The sequence below is a fragment of the Girardinichthys multiradiatus genome, chromosome 18, assembly GCF_021462225.1.
Source record: "Girardinichthys multiradiatus isolate DD_20200921_A chromosome 18, DD_fGirMul_XY1, whole genome shotgun sequence".
Lineage (NCBI taxonomy): Eukaryota > Metazoa > Chordata > Actinopteri > Cyprinodontiformes > Goodeidae > Girardinichthys > Girardinichthys multiradiatus.
In genome coordinates this window covers 18,350,772-18,371,317 of record NC_061810.1, presented here as the reverse complement: position 1 = coordinate 18,371,317, position 20,546 = coordinate 18,350,772, and the positions used below count along the sequence as shown (strand labels likewise).

Here is a 20,546-nt window from a genome sequence, read left to right as displayed (position 1 = left end):
GATGTGTTACCCTTGTTATGTAGAATTTTGCATGTTAAGTAGGTGAAGATGAATAAATATTCACATAGATAAAGAGAGAGCGTTCTGTGTTCATTGTGTGCAAAAAGTGATTTGTCAGTCAAGATAAGGTTAAAAGTTCCACACATTTCGGCAGAAACGGTCGATTAAACAGAGACATCTCCGGCAATAGTTAATAATTATTACTGAGTATTTAAAGGTTGTAATTGTCAAAGGCGTTGAGCCGCAATTACAACACCAGAAACATCTCTGGTCTCGATTCATAAATGAGGATTTTGGTTAAGAAATTGATTTTGTCAAATTATGATTTGTAATTATAATTATTGATCAAGATTAATCAATCAATAATCATAACCCCAACAGGCTTGACACACAAGCTGCCAATATCCAGAGACCCTCTTGGAAGAATAGGGAGAAATGATTCAGGTTTGAAGATATACACTATCAGACAAACGTTTTAGAAACAATTTCTTATTTAATAGTTTTCTTTTTTTCATGACTATTAGCATTCCACATAGATTCTCACTGAAGCCATCAAAACAGTGAATGCACACATATGGAATTATATAGCAAATAAAAAATTGTGAAAGAACTTTAATCATATGTTATATTTTAGATTCCTTAAAGCAGCAGCCCTTTGCTGTGATGACTGACATATTAACCTTAGGCCATCTCTTAATGAACCTCTGGGAAGTTCTTTCAAGACTCTTTGGAAAACCATTTCAGGTGACCACCTCATGAAGCTCATGGAGAGAATGCTAAGAGAGCAAAGCAGTAATCAAAGCAAGGAGTGGCAATTTTGAAGAATATAAAATATAAAAATGTTTAGAGTTATTTTACACCTATTGTATACTACATAATTCTATGTGTGTTCATTCATTGTGTTGATGCCTTTGGTGAGAATCTGCAATGTAAATAGTCATGAAAATAAGGAGACCCATTAAGTGAGATACAGTATCTAAAACTTTTGATTGGTAGTGTATATTATTTAAGAAGAGGTGAAGTGAGGATATTCAGAAGAAAAAAGGTGGAGCCAGAGGAAGAAAAGAGAGCTGGATACTTTGATATAATTTACTAGGACATAAGGCTTGTGTCTCCTTCATTAAAAATTGATGAACCTAAGAAGCAGAGTTAAGTGGTCATATTTAGGCCATCAGTAGTGTAAGAAGCAACAAGCAAACTACTAACATCATTGACAAGCTCCTGTCAAGACTTCACTGAGAAAACTAATAACTTTAGGTGGACAAAAAGCAGAACCCTTTGACATGGCAGTACATCCCTGTCAGAGTGCTATAATGCTGAGGGATTCCTTAACTGTCATTGATCTTTGAGACACCAAGGCTAATATGTTGGGATGCACGTTTTGCAGTTTTGATAAAATTTGTTAAACTGTAACCTTGAGTATGGTTTGTGTGAAAAACTTAAAATGACACGCCAGACAATGCATCAAAAGGAATCAAACTCACATTACTTAGTATTCACACTATAAAACAAAATACCCTACAGTTTAAAAATGTATTTTGTTGTGACTTGTTGTTTAACTGGATAAAATGTACCCTTACCACAAAAAAACTTTCACATTCCATGTGCATCACTCCAAGACATTACAGAAAGTTTTAGCCTAACACAGCTAGTCCTCCTAAAGTACAGCTATTTGGGTTTTTCTCTGCTTTTATTCATATTAAGTTGTACTCTGTAGGGATGCAGTAAGACTCTTTAGAAGTATGTAGGATCACCTTAAAGATTTCTGAACAATTTGTCATTTGATGTTCAACTATCCTGTTGGGACCCACAAAACTGCTGCATCATTCACCACGGTAGCCAAGAATCATCGGCAGGCAGACAGACTTGCAGTTTGTCCACTAGAACTAGTTGACCCCACCGTGACTGAACATTGAAAATGATCCAAAGTACTTTGTTGCCTAGTTAAGGTGGCACAGGCAAGGATATAAGTGGATTTATTTGTTCTGAAAACGACTGTTAGACGGCTGCACATGGGCGCAGTTGGTAGCACTGTTGCCTTGCAGCAAGAAGGTCCTGGGTTCGCACGGAGTTTGCATGTTCTCCCCGTGCATGCATGGGTTCTTTCCGTGGATTCTCTCCGGGCACTCTGGCTTCCCCCCACACTCCAATGATTAATTGGTCTCTCTAAATTGCTCTTAGGTGTGTGAATGAGTGTGCATGGTTGTTTGTGTGTTGCCATGTGATGGACTCTCGCCCATAGACTGCTGGAGATAGGCACCAGCTTCCCTGTGACCCACTATGGAATAAGCAGTAGAAAATGACTGACTGACGATTGTTATTCTCATGAATGTTTGTGTCAGCCTCGGCATCCACTTTAACAACCAGCACAGCTTGCACATCTTCAGAAAAATATTTTGGCTCAACCATACAAGTATGAATATCCTGCAGCTGGAATGTTCCTTGCGTCTGGTATTTCCCATAAATTACACCATTTGAGCTGCATTCCTCAGGGAAAAAGTCTGTCAGACTAGATAAGAAAGCTTCACTTTCAAATCTGTCAAAAGTCATTCATCCACCATAGTGTTTACTAAAACCAACAAATCAGTCTGAACATGGATCTATTTCTTGTCTTCTTCCGTCAGGCCTTGCAAATGCTTCTGACATCAGATAACCGGAAAACCAGATTTGTTTTGGCCAACATGTGTCTAGATAATAGTGAATATCCAACTGACAACAATTAAGCAAATGATAGAATTATATATATAGATATATAGATATATATCTATATATATAATTATATATATATATATATATATATATATATATATATATATATATATATATATAAACACACTACCTGTCGAAAGTTTCTTTTTTTTCATGACTACTTACATTGTACGCTGATTCTCACTAAAGGCATTAAAACTATGAATGAACACAAAAGGAATTATGTGGCAAATGAAAAATTGGAAAATAACTTTAAATATGTTTTATATTTTAGATTCCTTAAAGTAGCTGCCCTTTGCTGTGATGACAAAAAAAATTTACCTTTGGCCGTCTCTCAATGAACCTCTGGGAAGTTCGTTCAAGACTCTTTGGAAAACTATTTCAGGTGACCACCTCAAAGCTCATGGAGAGGATGCCAAGAGAGCAAAGCAGTAATCAGAGCAAAGGGGGCTATTTTGAAAAATCTGAAATATAAAAATGTTTAGAGTTATTTCAACCTTTTCCTTTACTACATAATTCCATGTGTGTTCACAGTTTGGTTGCCTTTGGTGGCAATCTAAATTATAAATAGTCATTAAAATAAAGAGACACATTAAGCGAGGAAGTGGATCTAAAATTGACGGTTATTATTAAAAAACGTCAGTTTCAAACATGAGTTCATAGTAATTCCCCTCTATGTTTCCGTCATCTCGCTTTTGGGTTGGTTAGACGTCTCATTCAACAGGCTGCGTGCTCGTTTGTCCTCGGTGAACACCCCACACAGGATAGGATACCGGGCCAAGACAATCCAACATGTTAAATATCCCTGATTTGAGGTCGGAGCGGTCCCGATGTCCTTCAGAGCAGACTAGACTACTCTTAAAACAGCACACACAGCAGAAATATCCCATAAGATTATCTAAAGAACCATCACGATTATTAGGGCATGTCGGAAGAGTCAGCATAAAAACGCCAGACTTTAATTTAACAAACTGCACAAGATTGTTGAATGTCAACATAAGCTCCAAAAAATCTTCCAAGATATGAAATTTAACAATAAAAAACTTGTTCAGTAAAGCAGACATTCCTAGATCTAAAATATACTCATCACAGTACAAATGTGTCTGTTGTAACCCTGATTTAAAGGTAATTGTCAGGGTGTGTCACCTTTTGGACTCTGTGTTGGCTCTGTTATGTTTTCTCCTCAGTTATTTTGAGTCTTAGGTTGTGTTTCTCTCCCTCCTTGTTCATAGCTCCTTTAGTTAGTGTTATCCTTCTTAGTTATGACTTAGTATTGTTTTCTCTTTGTTGTCATTATTGCTATTATTATCATGATTATTATTATTGTGCTCTGTTTATCTTCTCCAGCCCCTCTGGTTAGGTTGTGTTTTCTTATTGTTTACATTTTGTTTGTTTACATCCTAGTCCTCATGTTCTCTGCTTCCCTTCCTGTCAGTTCAGTCTGTGTGGTGTTAGGTTTTGTTACTCTGTAATCTGGTTTGATTTGTGGGTTCCTTGTTCGTTCTTAGGTTATGGTGTTTCTTATGTTCCCTCTAGTTTCTCGGTTCATGATTATTCTCTACTGTCATTTGGTTATTTGTTTATAGCTTCGTTTCAGTGTTTATTAGTCCCTCGTCATGTTTTTATCTGTGTATTGTTTTCACCTGTTCCCTCTGCCTTCCTGCCTCCTTGTCACACCTGTTCTTAGTTCCTTGATTACCTGCCTTTGTTCTCACTCTATATTAGTTGGTTTTGTTTCATTACCCTTTGCTGGTTCCTCATTTCACACCCGTTCACAACTGCTGATAAGGTTCAGTTTTTGCTACGTCCTGCAGGGTAAACAAGTAAGTTTTGAATTGTCTAATGCTTGAACCTGCTGAGATTTTTGCTACATTCATAACTGTTTGAATAAAGCTGAAGAATGCTTGAAATGCTGCTGCCAAGCTCTCTCCTGCGCTTCCGTCCACCCCAAAACCCCACCGTGACAGTAATATTTGTTACAGGCATACAAAAATATGTCTGCTGTGATCAGAATACATTTAAATGTTATGTTTCTAAATTTTTTTTACAGCCAACTTTGGTCAGTTACAAGCACAAATTCAAGTACAACCTCAGAGGAATCTTTCACCTCTTACAGACTTTGGGACACTCTCTGATTTTTCCCTGTGTTTGTGGCTCTAGGCTCACTCTTTGACCTTGTTTAAATGTGAGCATCTTGTCCTGTTACACTGTGTTTTAAAGCTCTTCATGGGTCACATTTCAAAATGAATAAAAACAAGTGTTGCTTTATTTTCTAATTGCTTTTCGCTGCTTTTTCTCTTTCTCATTCACACAGAGCTTCCCTTTCTGCTTCTGAAGTGTACGTCTTGTTCTGTTAAACTATGTGTTTGAAGTCCTGTAAGTTTGTGGCACTAAAGTAGGGAATAGATAGTGACCACACCTCATGAAGAACAAGAGGTGCATAAGAAAGGCCTATGGTGTTCCTTGCATGGTGTTTCCAGTAAAAATACCTAACCCATCAGCCATATTTGGATTGGAATACTGTCCAAGGAGACAATCAAAGGCCTTCCAAGTTTAAATTTCCCTTTGACAACTTGGAGAAAAGAAAACTGTAGTGGTATGGTATGGGCCTTTTAATTTCATATGCATGTATAATATAAACAAATGTATCAGATTTAACCTTTCACCTATTTTAACCATTTTTTGTGTTCTCAGGTTGCTTCAAAATGTTCTGCACACTATTTAGTCTAGCTAAACTAACCATTCAAATAGTATTCAAGATTATCTAAAATATGAACGATTTTATGATCTTGTCAAGGGTTTTGTAAGTATGCCTTTCAATACATGTGTTGGGACCCACAGCCATGGAAACATTAAAACTCCGGTACAAACTTTTCTGGAACTTTCAAAATAAATTTAATTTAACCGACTTCCATGATGCCACTGCCCGTATAAAACCCCGACCTTTCCAATGGTCCTTTCTCTTCCACTGCTCCTCTGCAGGACCAGGATAGGGGAGGCAGCGCGCTAATGTCTCTTTGCTGGCAAACAGACAAAACTCTTCAAACTGGATCCAAGGTGTCATAAGATCATCGATCATTTGCACTAAGTTAAGTACAGCAAGAATGAATTGCTGTCTGTGTATCTGGTATTCATTCATGAAAGGGGGTAATAATTAAGGTACAAGCCTGGCTTGACTTTCTCTCTCTGAGGCCTGCAGAAGCAAACTGTGTTCCAGAGAAGTCCCCAGTAGAGACGCAGTCTCTACAAGCCGAGTCTGAAGGAAGGACAACGGCCCCGCATCACTGTGGTTACGGTAATGTGCAGTTGGTTGGCGGACAGAACTTTCATCCACAGCTACGGAGGTTAGGTGGAAGCTAACCCTTTGTTCACGGAGCTTTCTTCAAAAGTCGTCGTCGCCCGGATGACTCCTCTTCAACACAATTCAAACGAGGTTAGGGTTTGGGCAGAGAGATATTTAGGATGAAATGATCTAAATGTTTTTCATTTTATGAAGTTTGGTTTTATTTGTGTTGAACTCAGCTATCTTGGTGCTAGCAGGCTATCTGCAGCACACGTGCTCAGCTTTGTGGTCTGTGTTTGTGTGTTTTTAAAGTTAAGACAAACTTTATTTAAAGGATGATTTTAAACACAGAAGATCGGCCATAACGCGACGTCCGCGCTTATTCATTTTAACCCTTTTTTGACGGTATTTTTAAAGGAGTGTGATTCTTGTGCTAAGCTATCAGCTTCTTTGTTAGCTTTAACTGCTAACGGCTTAGGACACGTGCTTGCTGCCAAATAATATCCCAGAAAGGTTTAGTTTTCAAGCTAGTAAATAATAGTCCCTAAACATTATTTAACTAAATCTGATAACTAAGTAAACACCATTAAGCCCCATTTCTCCAGAAAGATTTGGCTCTTTTCCAAAATACTTCCTTAAATATTTTACCATCCCCTTAATAATATTTCTTTGAATATTATTTTAATAAACAAAGGCAGCTAATGAGACACCGTTGAGAATTGGTCATCCAGAAGGTTGGTTTTATTCAGCAGATCATTATTTAAAACATTATTTTATTTAAAAAATATTTTATCTGATCTTGCATTGTGAATGGTTGTCTAAAGGTATGCTGATTATTGCCTAAGTTGGTTCCAAGACTAACTTCACTTCACTTCCAGATTCTTCAAGATAATCCTTGGTTCTCAAACATAAACATTGTATGGTAATGTTGCATCACTCTTTTGGTCATAATTTTCAATCATCTTTAATCAACTTGTTTATATTGTACATAGCCCATTAGTCATTGTTATTCTTTAATTCAGCTTGGTAGTTTAGTTGGATTGTTTTAGCATAATAAAGAGTTTGTTGATTGAAATATGTTTGACTTTGAGTTGACTTATTTTTGTTAATAAATTCTTGTATTTTAAGAAATTGTTTGAATTCATTCCATGTGTGTGCAGAGTTTTGCTGTTCAATAATGTCAGAGCTTGGCTCACACCTTTCTATTCTGTCCTAATACCATCACCTTACTGGGCTGGTATTCACAGGACAACCCTTAACAGACCGAAATATTATTTGATAAAATATCAAAATATTAATATTAAAATTAAATAATATTCTCAGATTCATAATCACAACACATGTCAAACCTGTCTCTTGTATGAGTGATCTTCGCTAATTCAGAAATTCAGAAAGTTTTGAAATAATCTAGGTTTTATCGTTCCTTTGAATATTGATTAATATGGTAAACTTTGAATGTAAAAACAATCCCAGGCATAATAGATAATTATTTTGTTAATAGTTAGTAAGTTTTTTTTTGACAGGTTTGGTCTCTTTATATTACAAATAACATAGTTTAGAAAAAAATAGCAATTTTTTTAATTGCCTCTCTAATGTGACATAACTCTCCCATTACCCAAAGCCTGTTTCTGATTGGCTGATTAGCCCTCCTGACATCTCCTCTCCCAGAAGCCTGCCATGAGCAAGAGCTGAATTCCAATTGAGTAAGAGTAGGACCGAACTAGTTCACCCACCAAGAAACCTTGTTCAACTGGGTCAGAGCCAGGACTGACATCACCCTTTCTGATTTGGTTGCAATAAATAAGCTATGCTACACTTGTCTATTTTGTATAAAGCTGTGCAAGATTCCAGTTTCTCTTTTTAAGCTTCTTTAAGAGCATTTTCCAAAGTAAGAAACCAAGACATCCAACCACCTAGGTCATAATTGACACCTTCCAGTCTCGGAGTGACCAAAAGGCCAAAACAACAGGTGTTTAAACAAAATTTATCCTGTTAGCCAAGCCAAGAGACAGGCATGTGAGTAAGACAAACACCATTTTAGACACAGTAAGGGGGTCAAATTTGATAGGTCCTGGTGGTTCTGAGAAATCGAATTCATCCACATTTCCTTTCCCCTTTTAAGTTACAGTGTCAAATACACTTACTATGGAGAAAGAAAGGTGGGGTGAGTTAAAACCATATGTACTAGATATTGTTGATGAGGTACGTACTTAATTACTAACCTTAAACATCATCATCTGAATGTAAACATAATTAACCTGAGGAATAAAAGATAAATGTCAAACCAAGTTAACATGCAGCATTAAAACAGCCCCACGTGAACAACTCAGATCAGCCATAACAAATAGCATGGTGTAGCTTTTGGGCACAAACCTGGAATCTTTATCTTTATACATTTTTATTTTCTTATGAGTATTAACTCATCATTCTTCACATCTGTCTGTGGTTCCATCAATAAATATTCTATAAAAAGTATAAATAGAGTGACTTCAAGCCTGTAGTTTAAATTAACATTAAGAAGCTAGATGTATTTTTTTGTCATTTGATGAGAGAGTATATTTTTATTAGGTTTCTGTCTCACAGCAACAATAGGAATCTATATAGCAGCAAACATGCGACAACAATCTCTTGTCAGAAGCACTGGTTTTAAAGGAGTACTGGTCATTTAGATTTTTAGCAGTCTTAGTTGTTGAAGACCTGACTGTTTCAGGCACTAAAAGCAGCAGCTCTCTACAGGATGTGGAATAACTGTGTGCCAATTTGCATCCGCCAGGGGGACTTTTTCACCTGCTTTGAAAGATCTTTGATCTAAAGTCATTTTCGCCATCTGCTCATTTTCTTCTCTAAGAAATAGACTGCAATGGTTGAGTACATGGATAGGAAATTGATTTTTTTACAGATATGAAATGGAAGTAAGGATGAACAAAATGGCAGTGCATGGATTCAAAATGAGGGGCGAGTTGACTCTGATCCATTTCAAACACAAACTGAGAGTAATAGAGCCATTTTATGAAGTTCCCACTCATCAGCATTTTAGTCAGCAAATTGTACTAGTTTTATTTAACCAAGTACTGGCTACACTTTTCCACAAGTTGCCTAAAGCTATTGCCATTGCCCTCAATAACTGCAGTAATGATAATCTGAAAACAAGAACAGCATAGGTCAGGCACAGTTAACACTTTAATGGTTCATTTACTCATTCATTCATCTTCTATACCTTTTATTCCATAGTGGGTCACAGGGAAGATGGTGCCTATCTCCAGCAGTCTACATGCGAGGGCAGGGTACACCCTGGACAGGTCACCAGTTCATCGCAGGGCAACACAGAGACATAGTTTAATGGTTGTATATTTTATTTATTTTTTAACCCGTCCTTTAAAAAAACCTTTTTATATACGGTTTTTATTTGGTAAAATTGTTAGTTAATCTGATAAGAGAGGCTCATACAATGTTAACATCAACATTACCCCTGAAACAGCACATAAAGTTTATAGTCAGTGGCAGAGGCCAATCATATTTTCCGGTTGCTTAATTAAAATAGCTCAGGTCCCCTTGAAAAAGAAACTGACTACCCTTTCATGATGACTCAACAAATTTAGGCTAAATGACTTAACAAATATTGATGTGTCATTCAAATATATTTTAACATGGGAACATTTTGCTTTGCAACATTATTTGTATTGTTAAATAAAATAAAGAAAATAGCAGATACTTCCCTCTACACAATGTTCGTGCCAAAGAGAGATGAGTTACACAATGCTTACAATTCAACCTGTTTTAGATACTAGTGATTCAGGAGAGAACTCATTTGACAATATGACCTGCATTGTTGGTGTTACCAAATCCCTGTTAAAATCCTGTATGGAGTACACTGTAGTCACAGTAAACTGCCATGAACGTTCAGTGGAAATATATGTGCTTGAGTCAGTCCCCAAACGTGTGGGTGGAATGCCTGGTGTGTGTGTTTGTAACCGCAGTACTCCCTCTCAGCAGCCCACTATTAAACCTCAGTGCCAGCTCTTTCCCAGCCCACCAGGATTAACAACACTTAAATAGGCCTGTTAGTACACCACCTCCTCTTCGCCTCCCACACCGACCAGTGTGCTGTGCTGCCCACGGCGCTGAGCTCTCAGTGCCTACTTCCTTTGTTGTTTTGTGTTCTCCGCTCGACCCCAGCCACCTGAACGTCCTTCAATAAATGGTGTTGAAGTGCACTCAGCAGGAGGTTAAATTCTGAACATCCTCAGTTTAGTATCTACTGGAATCTGAGTAGATGACAGAGGGAGGTAAATGGGGTCCTGAGACTAAACCACACACCTCCTTTCTTTCTTTCTTTCTTTCTTCTTTCTTTCTTTCTTTCTTTCTTTCTTTCTTTCTTTCTTTCTTTCTTTCTTTCTTTCTTTCTTTCTTTCTTTCTTTCTTTCTTTCTTTCTTTCTTTCTTTCTTTCTATTCCAGAATATCTCAACCTTTTCTAGTAAATTACAAACAAAAGAGCAAAATCAGAAATAAACACAGGCTCAACACATGTACATGAGGTGGAGACAGATGCATACCACAAAAATGAATAACAATTGTACTTCTGTTAGAGTTTTTGTAAAAGGAGCAGCAGGATCAAAGATGTAAGGATGGATGAGAGAACAGACCCTGAACGTTTTTGTCTGTTCAGTGTGTGTGTACAGTGGCAACTACAGAGACTACTAGGAGGGATTTGTGTGTCCACAGGGTTAAAATTGCCATTGTTGCATAATAAAAGCCCCTGTGTTGTTCCTAGCCATCTACTGTCCTCAATGAGAAATTCCAGAGATTACTAGAGAGCACCAGATAGAGGAAGTAGGACAGCTAAGAGGAAAGAGAGTGATAAGCACAGAACAACATGGAATAGTTCTTGCAGTTCTCCAGACGTGCCACACTATGCATTATTAAAAATGTCACTTTGAGGTAGGCCAAGTCAATACTTGCAAATCTGAAAAAGGTTAACATGATAATGTTTCTGCACCAAAATAACAGCAAAGAATGAGAGCTTCGGATTCCACAGGTTCCTCTCTCCAGCTAATTGTTTTAGCTAGAGAGGAGGGTCATCATTACAGCACCTTCCACCCTTATTGTTCCAACCGGTAGAGATGTGGAAAAAGATTTTTAATAAATTCATCCTTTATTGCAGTTAGGGATGGGTACCGAATTCTGCGCCTTTATAGGTACCGACTGAATTCCATCGGTACCACCAAGTACCAGTTCACGTAAAATCAAATGGACATCTTCCATTCTACAGATGTGATCTTTACAGTGATCTTTTCTGTCTTTTACCCAATTTGGCCTGACAATGTGTTAATGGCAAGAAATGATGTGTGTGAAGCACTGCAGTAGACCCGGTGTGTGTTGGCCTTAAATCTGTCAGCCAGTTAGTGGCATAAACCACCTGGCATCACTGCAGCACCTCATTGAGCCGCAGAGTCAGCTAACCTTTACATACAGTAGTCTGCCGTTACAGGTCTGTGACAACCTTGCTTGGCACCTCATAGACAACAAGACAGCTTCTAAGTCCTGCATTGGTCCTGCACTTTATTAAAGAGGCTTATGTTTTCTGCAACAGACACTCCAATCAGGTTTGGTCTGCTGGAAAACAAAAAATGTAAATGTGGAAAGTATCTCATTCCTACTAGGGCTGCAACAATTAGTTGGTGTAATCAATTATGTTAGCTACAAAACATTTGCAATGGCAGGTTTTATTGTAGAAGCACCATATATATAAAAACATCAGTGTTTTTTAAAACTGTAGTGTAAAACAAGTAACTGCGGGGACATTGTCTGCCATCTTAAAGAATCTGTAATGAGTAAAAAATAATTCCAGTTAGGTTTAATTTAAGTATTTTAGATTCTGAATTAGAGATGAACAAAGACAATATAGTATTTTTGGATTGCTGTTACACAAGCCACATATTTCTCAATTCACTATGAGAATGTATAATATGTAGACGTGTCCAAACATGTACAAATGCAGTAGAATATGTACTTACTGACAACAAAAGGTGTACCCAGAGAAAGTAGAAATGATTAAAAATAATCATTGACTAGTCGACTAATCAACTAACCAAAATATTGATAAATTAGTCAACTCCCAAAATAATCATTAGTTGCAGTCCTAATGTTGCTAAATATTGAAAAGGGTCTGTAAGGCCGAGGGTTTGATTTTCTTTCAAAGGCCCTGGGAACCTTATTAAGTGCAGGAAAATAAGTCATTGTTGGGTCTTTCAAAAAGGTAATGTTCCAGATTGACACAGTGGTTCACCTGACACTCGTGTATTCTCCATGGTGTTCTCAGTTCTCAAATCTAAATCCTATAGAAAACCTGTGGAATCTGCTAAAGAGAAGAAAGGACTGTGGAGGATGAACTGTGTGACACTAATGATAAGATAACAAACTAGAATTTCTTGATGTGAAGTACTGTCCTCAATGAGTGTTGGGTTTAAAAATAAAAATCTGTGTGATTATACTACGGTAGCAAATGTTTTATTTTTTTTCATATATTTCATACTTCTTTACTATGGATATCAATAAATGTAGAGGCTGCTGTAATATTCTGTATCTCATGTGTTTATGTTATTGGGACCCAGCCATGGGTTACAACATGAAAGGCCAGTAAGAACTTTTCTGGAACTTTCAAAATAAATTGCATTAATCTACTTCCAGCACAGCCAGGAACAGGGAATAACAGCGGACTTCCCGTGACGTCACTGTTTGAATAAAAACCCCGCTTTTGCAACAAACAGACCTCTTCCACGCAGGTCCCCAGCGGAACTGGATGGAGGGACACAGCACGCTAATGTCTCTTTGCTGGTAGCAGACATTTCAACCTGGAAAGACTCACAAATGAGATTAGAGGAGTTTATTAGCTGATGTTTGATTTATTTTGGCGCTCAGACCCCGGTGGAAGACATGGATGCTGATAATGATATGAGCTTGAATAAACATCTTAGGGTTAGAATTAGAGAAGTCTTCCCCCCGGGATCCTGATACTGGTGTTGGAGTGGAGGCCTGAGAAGATAAGGGAGTCAGAAGGAGCTTGAAGCCTGATGGTGGAGATGGGGTGGAGGAGGGTCGAAGCTCAGCTGAAGATCAGGAGATTCTGCGTATGAAGGTCTTTTAAAGCAAGGTCTGGAGGGATGATTGGCTGAAGAGGAATGTAGATCGGGAGCTCATTGGTTGGAGCAGAGAACGTGGTGGAGTAATTAGATGGAGCTGGAAGTGGAGGTGAGTCTTCCAAGTTGAATTTTCGTCAAAACACCATAACTCTTCAAACTGGATCCAAGAGTGTCATACGATCACACGATCATATGCACTAAGTTAAGTAGGAGTGAATTGCTGTTTGTGTGTCCGGTATTCATTCATGAACGGGGTAATTAAGGTACAAGCGTTGCTTGACTTTTCTCTCTGAAGTCTACAGTGGCAAACTGTGCTCCAGAGAGTTCCCAGCAGAGACCCTGTCTCTACAACGCAAAGTGGAGCAGTTTTTCCCGGTCTGAAGGAAGGACAACGGGACTACATCACCGTGGTTACAGCAGTAATGTGCAGTTCAGCCGGCCAGGCAGAATAGGGGAATCTTTAGACAAAAGGAGAAGTACCACACTGCACATAAAAGACCGCATACAGTGGATATAAAAAGTCTACACATTCCTGTTTTTTGTAGTTAAAAAAAAACAAGATCAAACTTTTTATAATCTTTTGCACCTTTAATGTTACATATAACATGTACAGCTCACTTAGAAACTAACTAAAATCTTTTAGGGGAAAAGATAAAGAAATAAAAATGCAGATCAGTCAGATTACAAAGACATCTCCTGTGCACAGTCCTCCTCAGATCTCCCCACAGATTAATATGATTAAGGTTGGGGTACTTCCAAAAAATCTTCTTCTGGTGAAGACATCCTTTTGTTGATCTGGATTCAAGCTTTGGGTTGTAATGCTGAAAAATGTATTTCCTTTTCATCTTTGGCTTTCTAGCAGAAGCCTAGAGGCTTTGGGCCAACATTGGTCTTTGGAACTGTTCATAACTGCTTCCAACTTGACTGGAGCCCTGAAGAAAAACAGCCCTAAAACATGATGCTGCCACCACTATGCTTCACTGTTGGTATCTAGTTCTTTTGGTAATGTGTCGTGTTGTTTTGCACCAAACATCCCCTTTGGAGTTATGGCCTAAATGTTCAACCTTTGTATTATTAAAGCATAAGATGCTTTTAAAAGGCTCCCAAATGATTTTTATCTAAATTTAGCCAGGCTTTGTTTTTCCCCAAAGAAAAGGCTTTCTTCTTGCCAGGCAGCAGGGGGTTGTACTACACGATTAGTATTTGCCAAAACCAATCCCAGCAGCTCCTTCAGTGTTTCTGGAAGCCTCTTGGGTGCCTCCCTGACCAGTTTCCTTATTGTCTTTTCATGGATATTGGATGGTGGTTCAGTTTTTGGTGATGTTATATTTTCCACACATCTTGATGACTGTTTTGACATCAATATGTCTGATACCTCAGGAAGACTTTGAAACCTTTTTCTTGACTGCTACCTTTAGACAATGTGACTCCTCAGATGAGTTGGAAGCTTTCTGCAGACCATGGGTTTTACTGTTAGATGCTTAAAGATGTCAAGAAAACACCTCCTGGAACAGCTGAACTTCCTTTGGGGTTAATCAGAGGCACTTTGAATGGTGGCAGGTGTGGGGTGACTCCTGTTTAACAAAGTCTGAATGTGGTGGTTAAGTCTGAACATAGCAACATCCCCAGCTATGAAAAGGATGTGCACCAGTATGCAACCATTGTTCCTCCCTAAAGATGTTTGCTTTTCTGTGGAGTAGTACAGGTTACAAGACACGTTATCGGGGAAGAAGAAAAAATGGATTGGAAAAACTTTAAATAAGGAATCTAAGGTTATCTAAAGCCTGATATTTTAACAGGGTGTGCAGACTTCTTGTATTCACCATATCTCATGATCAGATCAAAAAGGTTTCTTACAATATTGTTAAAATAAGTCTTTACAGGTAATAAAACATGCAAGCAGCCAGTTAAGTCAGTCATAATCGTATTCATATGGTTAGAAGTGTTCCCTTAACATACTTTGCATTGGTTCGATTTTTTATGGCCTGACCATATGGTCTGACCATTACCACTAAAAGCAAAAGGATGGAAGACTGTAACAGAGGAACCATATTCTTCAGTTTTATGCCTTAATGGAAACTAAAGGTAATGCATAGTGGTGGAAAATGTCCTTCTCATTAGCCTCCAGCAGCAGCATACTCTGCATTTATAATGTGAAGGGGATTGTTCAGACATACAAGCAACCCTGCTGCACATTTGAGGTAGGTTTCCAACAGGCACGGAAAATCTATCTTCTTTGTCGACATGAAAGGTAAACAATGCTGTTTACTTTGTTGGGATATCCCAGTCAGGATAGAATGAAGACAAAATCTGCAGCTTATCTTAACTTACCAAGAACATTTCTTAGTTTTATTACTCTGAAGTGTTTTTTAAGTAGAAATTATGAAGAGAAAATTATTTTAAAGTGTATTTTGTGAATCCACAAATGCATTTAGACCATTTATTCAGCTGTTTGTTCCTGAAAAATCTGGTCTTTGGACATTTTATCAGTAGAGATATGTGTAGCTATGAGACCAGTTCAAAGAGAAAAGCAAGAAATTTTCCAAGAAAATCTATACACATACCATATGGCATAGCATATGGGAATATTCAGCTACCACCTGACATTGGCAAGGATAAAAAGCAACATGCCATTGTTGCTATGATACTTTGTATGTGCGTTGTCTTATAACAGATGGGAGACTGAAAGAGGAGACATTGTCCCATTTCTTATTCAAACCATATAGATTACTGCAATGTATAAAATTGGTCCGTCATGGAAACACTCAGCACATTTAAATTTCTCACTTATAAGAAATAAATACATTTTTTTGGGAAACATATGTAGAATTAGTATGGTCTGCTTTGAAATGGTCATGTGTCCTCAGCTGAGTGAAAACAATTTAATGTGTTGAAGAATGTCAGAAAATCGAAATCTTCCAGTGTTTACCTTTTTAATCTCTTCAGGCAGTGGGTAAACCGGAGAAGAATGAAGAAGGGTCTTCATTTGCTCTTCCTCAGCATGCTTTGCCTCCCTGGACCCCTTTTTGTCTCCTAGAAGATGCAGATTAGCTACATGAAACAATACTGTAAACACATGCTATAATTTATAACATATATATATATATAACAGATTGATGCCATTTTTCAGTAACAAACAAAGCAAGTTACCAATACAGAGGTTATATAAGATACCTCTGTATATATGATTGGATGTGATACAGACATCTGTAAAAATAAAATAAAACTTTATCAGTAGGTCAAGAGAAAGAAATAATTATTCATTTCTTTAAATTAACATTTAATCAAATATCTTATGTCAAAAATTATTACCCTTTGAACTTTGAACAAAGTGAAGGTGCTGTGCTAATAGAGTTAACGTCTGCAGGTAAGATATTGACTGCTCATGTTCTCCTTCGAGAAACCCATTCCAAAACAATTTTAATTATCTGTTTAATACTTATGGTGTCAGACGGGATGAGTTAATGGTCCTCCCATTAAAACCAGTTGCATTTTATTATTTTAGCTTAGCTTAGTAATTTAAAAGTGCATTCGTTTTGTAAGTGTACACAGAAAACATACTTTACAAAAAGTGTTTGTGTAATCGTTTGGTGTAATGGGGGTTGTAAGTGTGGTCAGAAATGTGGCCACAAGAGCAGGAAGCCTTGAGAAGAAAACATTCATGCAAGTCGAGCCTGGCCTATTTCTGTCTATCTGGTTGTGCGCACTCTCAGGTTATTCATCCATCAGCATTTTTAGTGAATGGAAAGGCACTCACTAATCATCAGATGCAAATAGACAGAGACAACATTGGTGAAATGTACATATATGCAAATGACACGGTCAGCAAATGACGCAGTCAGCAGCAGAGAGCACGCAGGACAGACAATCCCATAAAATCTGAGAACCCACTTAAACAAATGTAGGGTTATGTTGAAATGCACACTGACACATTAGGATGTGTCAAGAACAGCCACTGCATTACTGTCTTTTACATTTGCACGCAAGCCCAGACACACAAACCAACCCCAATCAGGAGGAGGCTTCATACTCACGCACTCTAATATCCTGATTGGGCCCCCTGCTGTCTCTAGGCTCCACATTTAAAGCACAGCTTAGATCCTCAACTGCTGGCTCACACAGCACAGATAAATTAGTAACGCTTTGTCACAGCAGTAAGCCGGCCTGTCATTTTAGATGGATTCAGACTTGAAGGGCTGCTTTTGCATGACAACTGTTCCCCTGTGATATTGTCTGTTTCTTTCTTGACTGAACCATTAATCAGTCTAAAGAGAGAAAGAAAGGGGCAAGCTGGTTCATAAACTCATCTATTCTGCACGGATGCACGCATGAATATACAACTTGGGGGTCCGCAGTTTGGCCTGTGGGCATGAAGACAAGCACTGAGGGGCAGAAATCATTTAGACACTTTAAATAAGAGGTCGCAAGGAGAAGATATGTCCACAACAAGCTCCAGCCTGAGATGTATAATTCAGTTTAGGCATGAAAATAATACTACAGGTCCTTCTCAAAATATTAGCATATTGTGATAAAGTTCATTATTTTCCATAATGTCATGATGAAAATTTAACATTCATATATTTTAGATTTATTGCACACTAACTGAAATATTTCAGGTCCTTTATTGTCTTAATACGGATGATTTTGGCATACAGCTCATGAAAACCCAAAATTTCTATCTCACAAAATTAGCATATTTCATCCGACCAATAAAAGAAAAGTGTTTTTAATACAAAAAAACGTCAACCTTCAAATAATCATGTACAATTATGCACTCAATACTTGGTCGGGAATCCTTTTGCAGAAATGACTGCTTCAATGCGGCGTGGCATGGAGGCAATCAGCCTGTGGCACTGCTGAGGTCTTATGGAGGCCCAGGATGCTTCGATAGCGACCTTTAGCTCATCCAGAGTGTTTGGTCTTGAGTCTCTCAACGTTCTCTTCACAATATCCCACAGATTCTCTATGGGGTTCAGGTCAGGAGAGTTGGCAGGCCAATTGAGCACAGTGATACCATGGTCAGTAAACCATTTACCAGTGGTTTTGGCACTGTGAGCAGGTGCCAGGTCGTGCTGAAAAATGAAATCTTCATCTCCATAAAGCTTTTCAGCAGATGGAAGCATGAAGTGCTAATGCTAATATTTTGAGAAGGACCTGTATATCCCTACGGCTCTTTGAAACTCAACAGTGACTTGCAAAAGTATTCATACCCCCTGAACTTTTTCACGTTTTGTCACACTTTGACCACAACCTTCAGTGTATTTTACTGGCATTTTAGGTGACAATCCAACACAAAGTCGTCCATAATTGTGAAGTTGATTAAAAATAATCAATGCTTTTCAGGTTTTTTTTATATAAAAACCTGAAATATGTGGCACCCATATGTAACCGGCAATGAAGATAGGAATCATGAAGAGCAAAAACCATAGCACACATGTCGGGGATAAAGTTATAGAGAAATTTAGAGCACAGTTAGATCATAAAACTATATCTTAAGCTTTGAACATCTCAAAAGGTGAATTATCATCACCTGAAAATGCAGCAAATATGGCATAACTGTAAACTTGCTAGGACAAGGCCATCTAGTCAACAGGACCAGGAAGGAGAGCAATACCAAGACATGCTGCTAAGAAGTTTCATGATAACTCTGGAGGAGCTGCAGAGATCCACAGCTCAGGTGAGAGAACCGGTCAACGAGTCAGCTTTTAATTATGCACTAAAGAAATCAGGACTTTATGTAACAGCAGCTAAAAAGAAAGTCATTGTTCAAATAAAGCTTCAACAAGCCCTGTTAATGATCACAACAAGCCATACATTGACACCACAAACATGTAAAAGAAGGTGCTCTAGATAAGACTAAAATTAAACTTGTTTGGCTACATGCAAAACACTCTATGTGACAGAAAACTAATAAAGCCCATGATCTTAAACATGCCATGTCCACTGCAATACATGCTGGTTGTAGCATCAGGTTGTTGGGGATGCCCTTCTTTAGCACGGACAGTGAAGGTGATCACAAGTAATTAGAGTGGGTGGGGCAAACTACAATAAAAATTCCAGAATAAAACCTAAGTCTGCAAATGGATTAAGACTAGGGAAGAGTTGCACCTTCCAGCAGAAAAAAAAACCCTAAACACACAGCCAGAACTACATGAAATGGTTTAGATCAACGCATACCCATGTGCTAGAATGACCCAGTAAAAGTCAAGACCTAAATCCATTTGAGAATCTGTGGCAAGACATAAAGACTGCTGCTCACAGAAGCTCTCCAGCCGATCTAAGTAAGTTTCAGCTATTTTGCAAAATCAGTGTTGAGATTTTCAAAGCTATAGAGTTGGGAGCTAAATACAAATGCATGCCACACTTCTCAGAATTTTTTTCATAGATAGATAGATGGATGGATGGATGGATGGATGGATGGATGGATGGATGGATGGATGGGATGGATGGATGGATGGATGGATGGATGGATGGATAGATAGATAGATAGATAGATAGATAGATAGATAGATAGATAGATAGATAGATAGATAGATAGATAGATAGATAGATAGATAGATAGATAGATAGATAGATAGATAGATAGATAGATAGATAGATAGATAGATAGATAGTAGGTGTAATTTTTACAAAGTACTGTTTGTAGTACATGTTCAAATATATATGAAAAATGCAGTGTATTTTGATGCATGTACTATTATCTGGAGATTTTTGTTCGCCTTTTTGATTAAATGAGACACTAAGTGTAAAAAAGCGCAGAGGAAACAGGGTCAATTAGTAATAACCTGGCACTAATCTCAAAGATTTGGTTAAACAAATCAGTGCGCTCGCTGTAAACACATTTTTTTTCTTGCCACCACATGACACCGGAGTCGTGCTGGTTTGACTTCTGTCTATATGCAAAAAAAAAAACGTCGACCTACCCATTATTATTGTCAGTCCTGTCGAGGGAGACGCAACAAATACCTACAAGACTTCAGAAAGTTTATCAGGCAGGAAGGTTTCCCTACGCGGTTGCTATGGCTACGACGTAGCTGGCAGACAATGACGTGGGTGTCGGTAAGCACGTGAACACGGGATGCTATGAGTTCACCAAAATAAGACCAACCAGTATCTGCGCTGTTCACATGAAAAAACGCGATTTTATTTCGTGCTGGAACAGTTCCTAAAGGCACATTTCCACGAGAAGCGCTTGTTTTTATTGCCACTGTTGAAGAAGACATGTATTTTAGGGTAAAATTAAAATGGTCATGATTAGAGTCACTTAACATTTTTATGCAATTGACTCCCAGTCAAAATGCATTTTTTTAACACAAAATAAAGAAACTAACAACTTGATTTCTGTTTTGATTAATTAATCTACTTATTGTCATTTCCTGGTGATAAAATCTCTTCAGATTTTAATGTTCTGTTG

At 37.9% G+C, this 20,546-nt stretch overlaps 1 protein-coding gene across 3 annotated transcripts in view; it reads right to left on the bottom strand.

The window, feature by feature from the left end:
* lekr1 (leucine, glutamate and lysine rich 1) overlaps positions 1-20,139 on the bottom strand; it is a 126,913-nt gene extending 106,774 nt beyond the window's left edge. For all 3 annotated transcript variants that reach the window (XM_047390941.1, XM_047390942.1, XM_047390943.1), the window contains exons 1-2: positions 20,056-20,139; positions 16,062-16,165 (exon numbers count right to left, since the gene is read on the bottom strand). In XM_047390941.1, coding sequence (XP_047246897.1) covers positions 16,062-16,165; positions 20,056-20,059 — 108 coding nt within the window. In that variant the 5' untranslated portion in view covers positions 20,060-20,139. The remainder of the gene's footprint in view (positions 1-16,061; positions 16,166-20,055) is intronic.
* Positions 20,140-20,546: the final 407 nt, after the last annotated feature.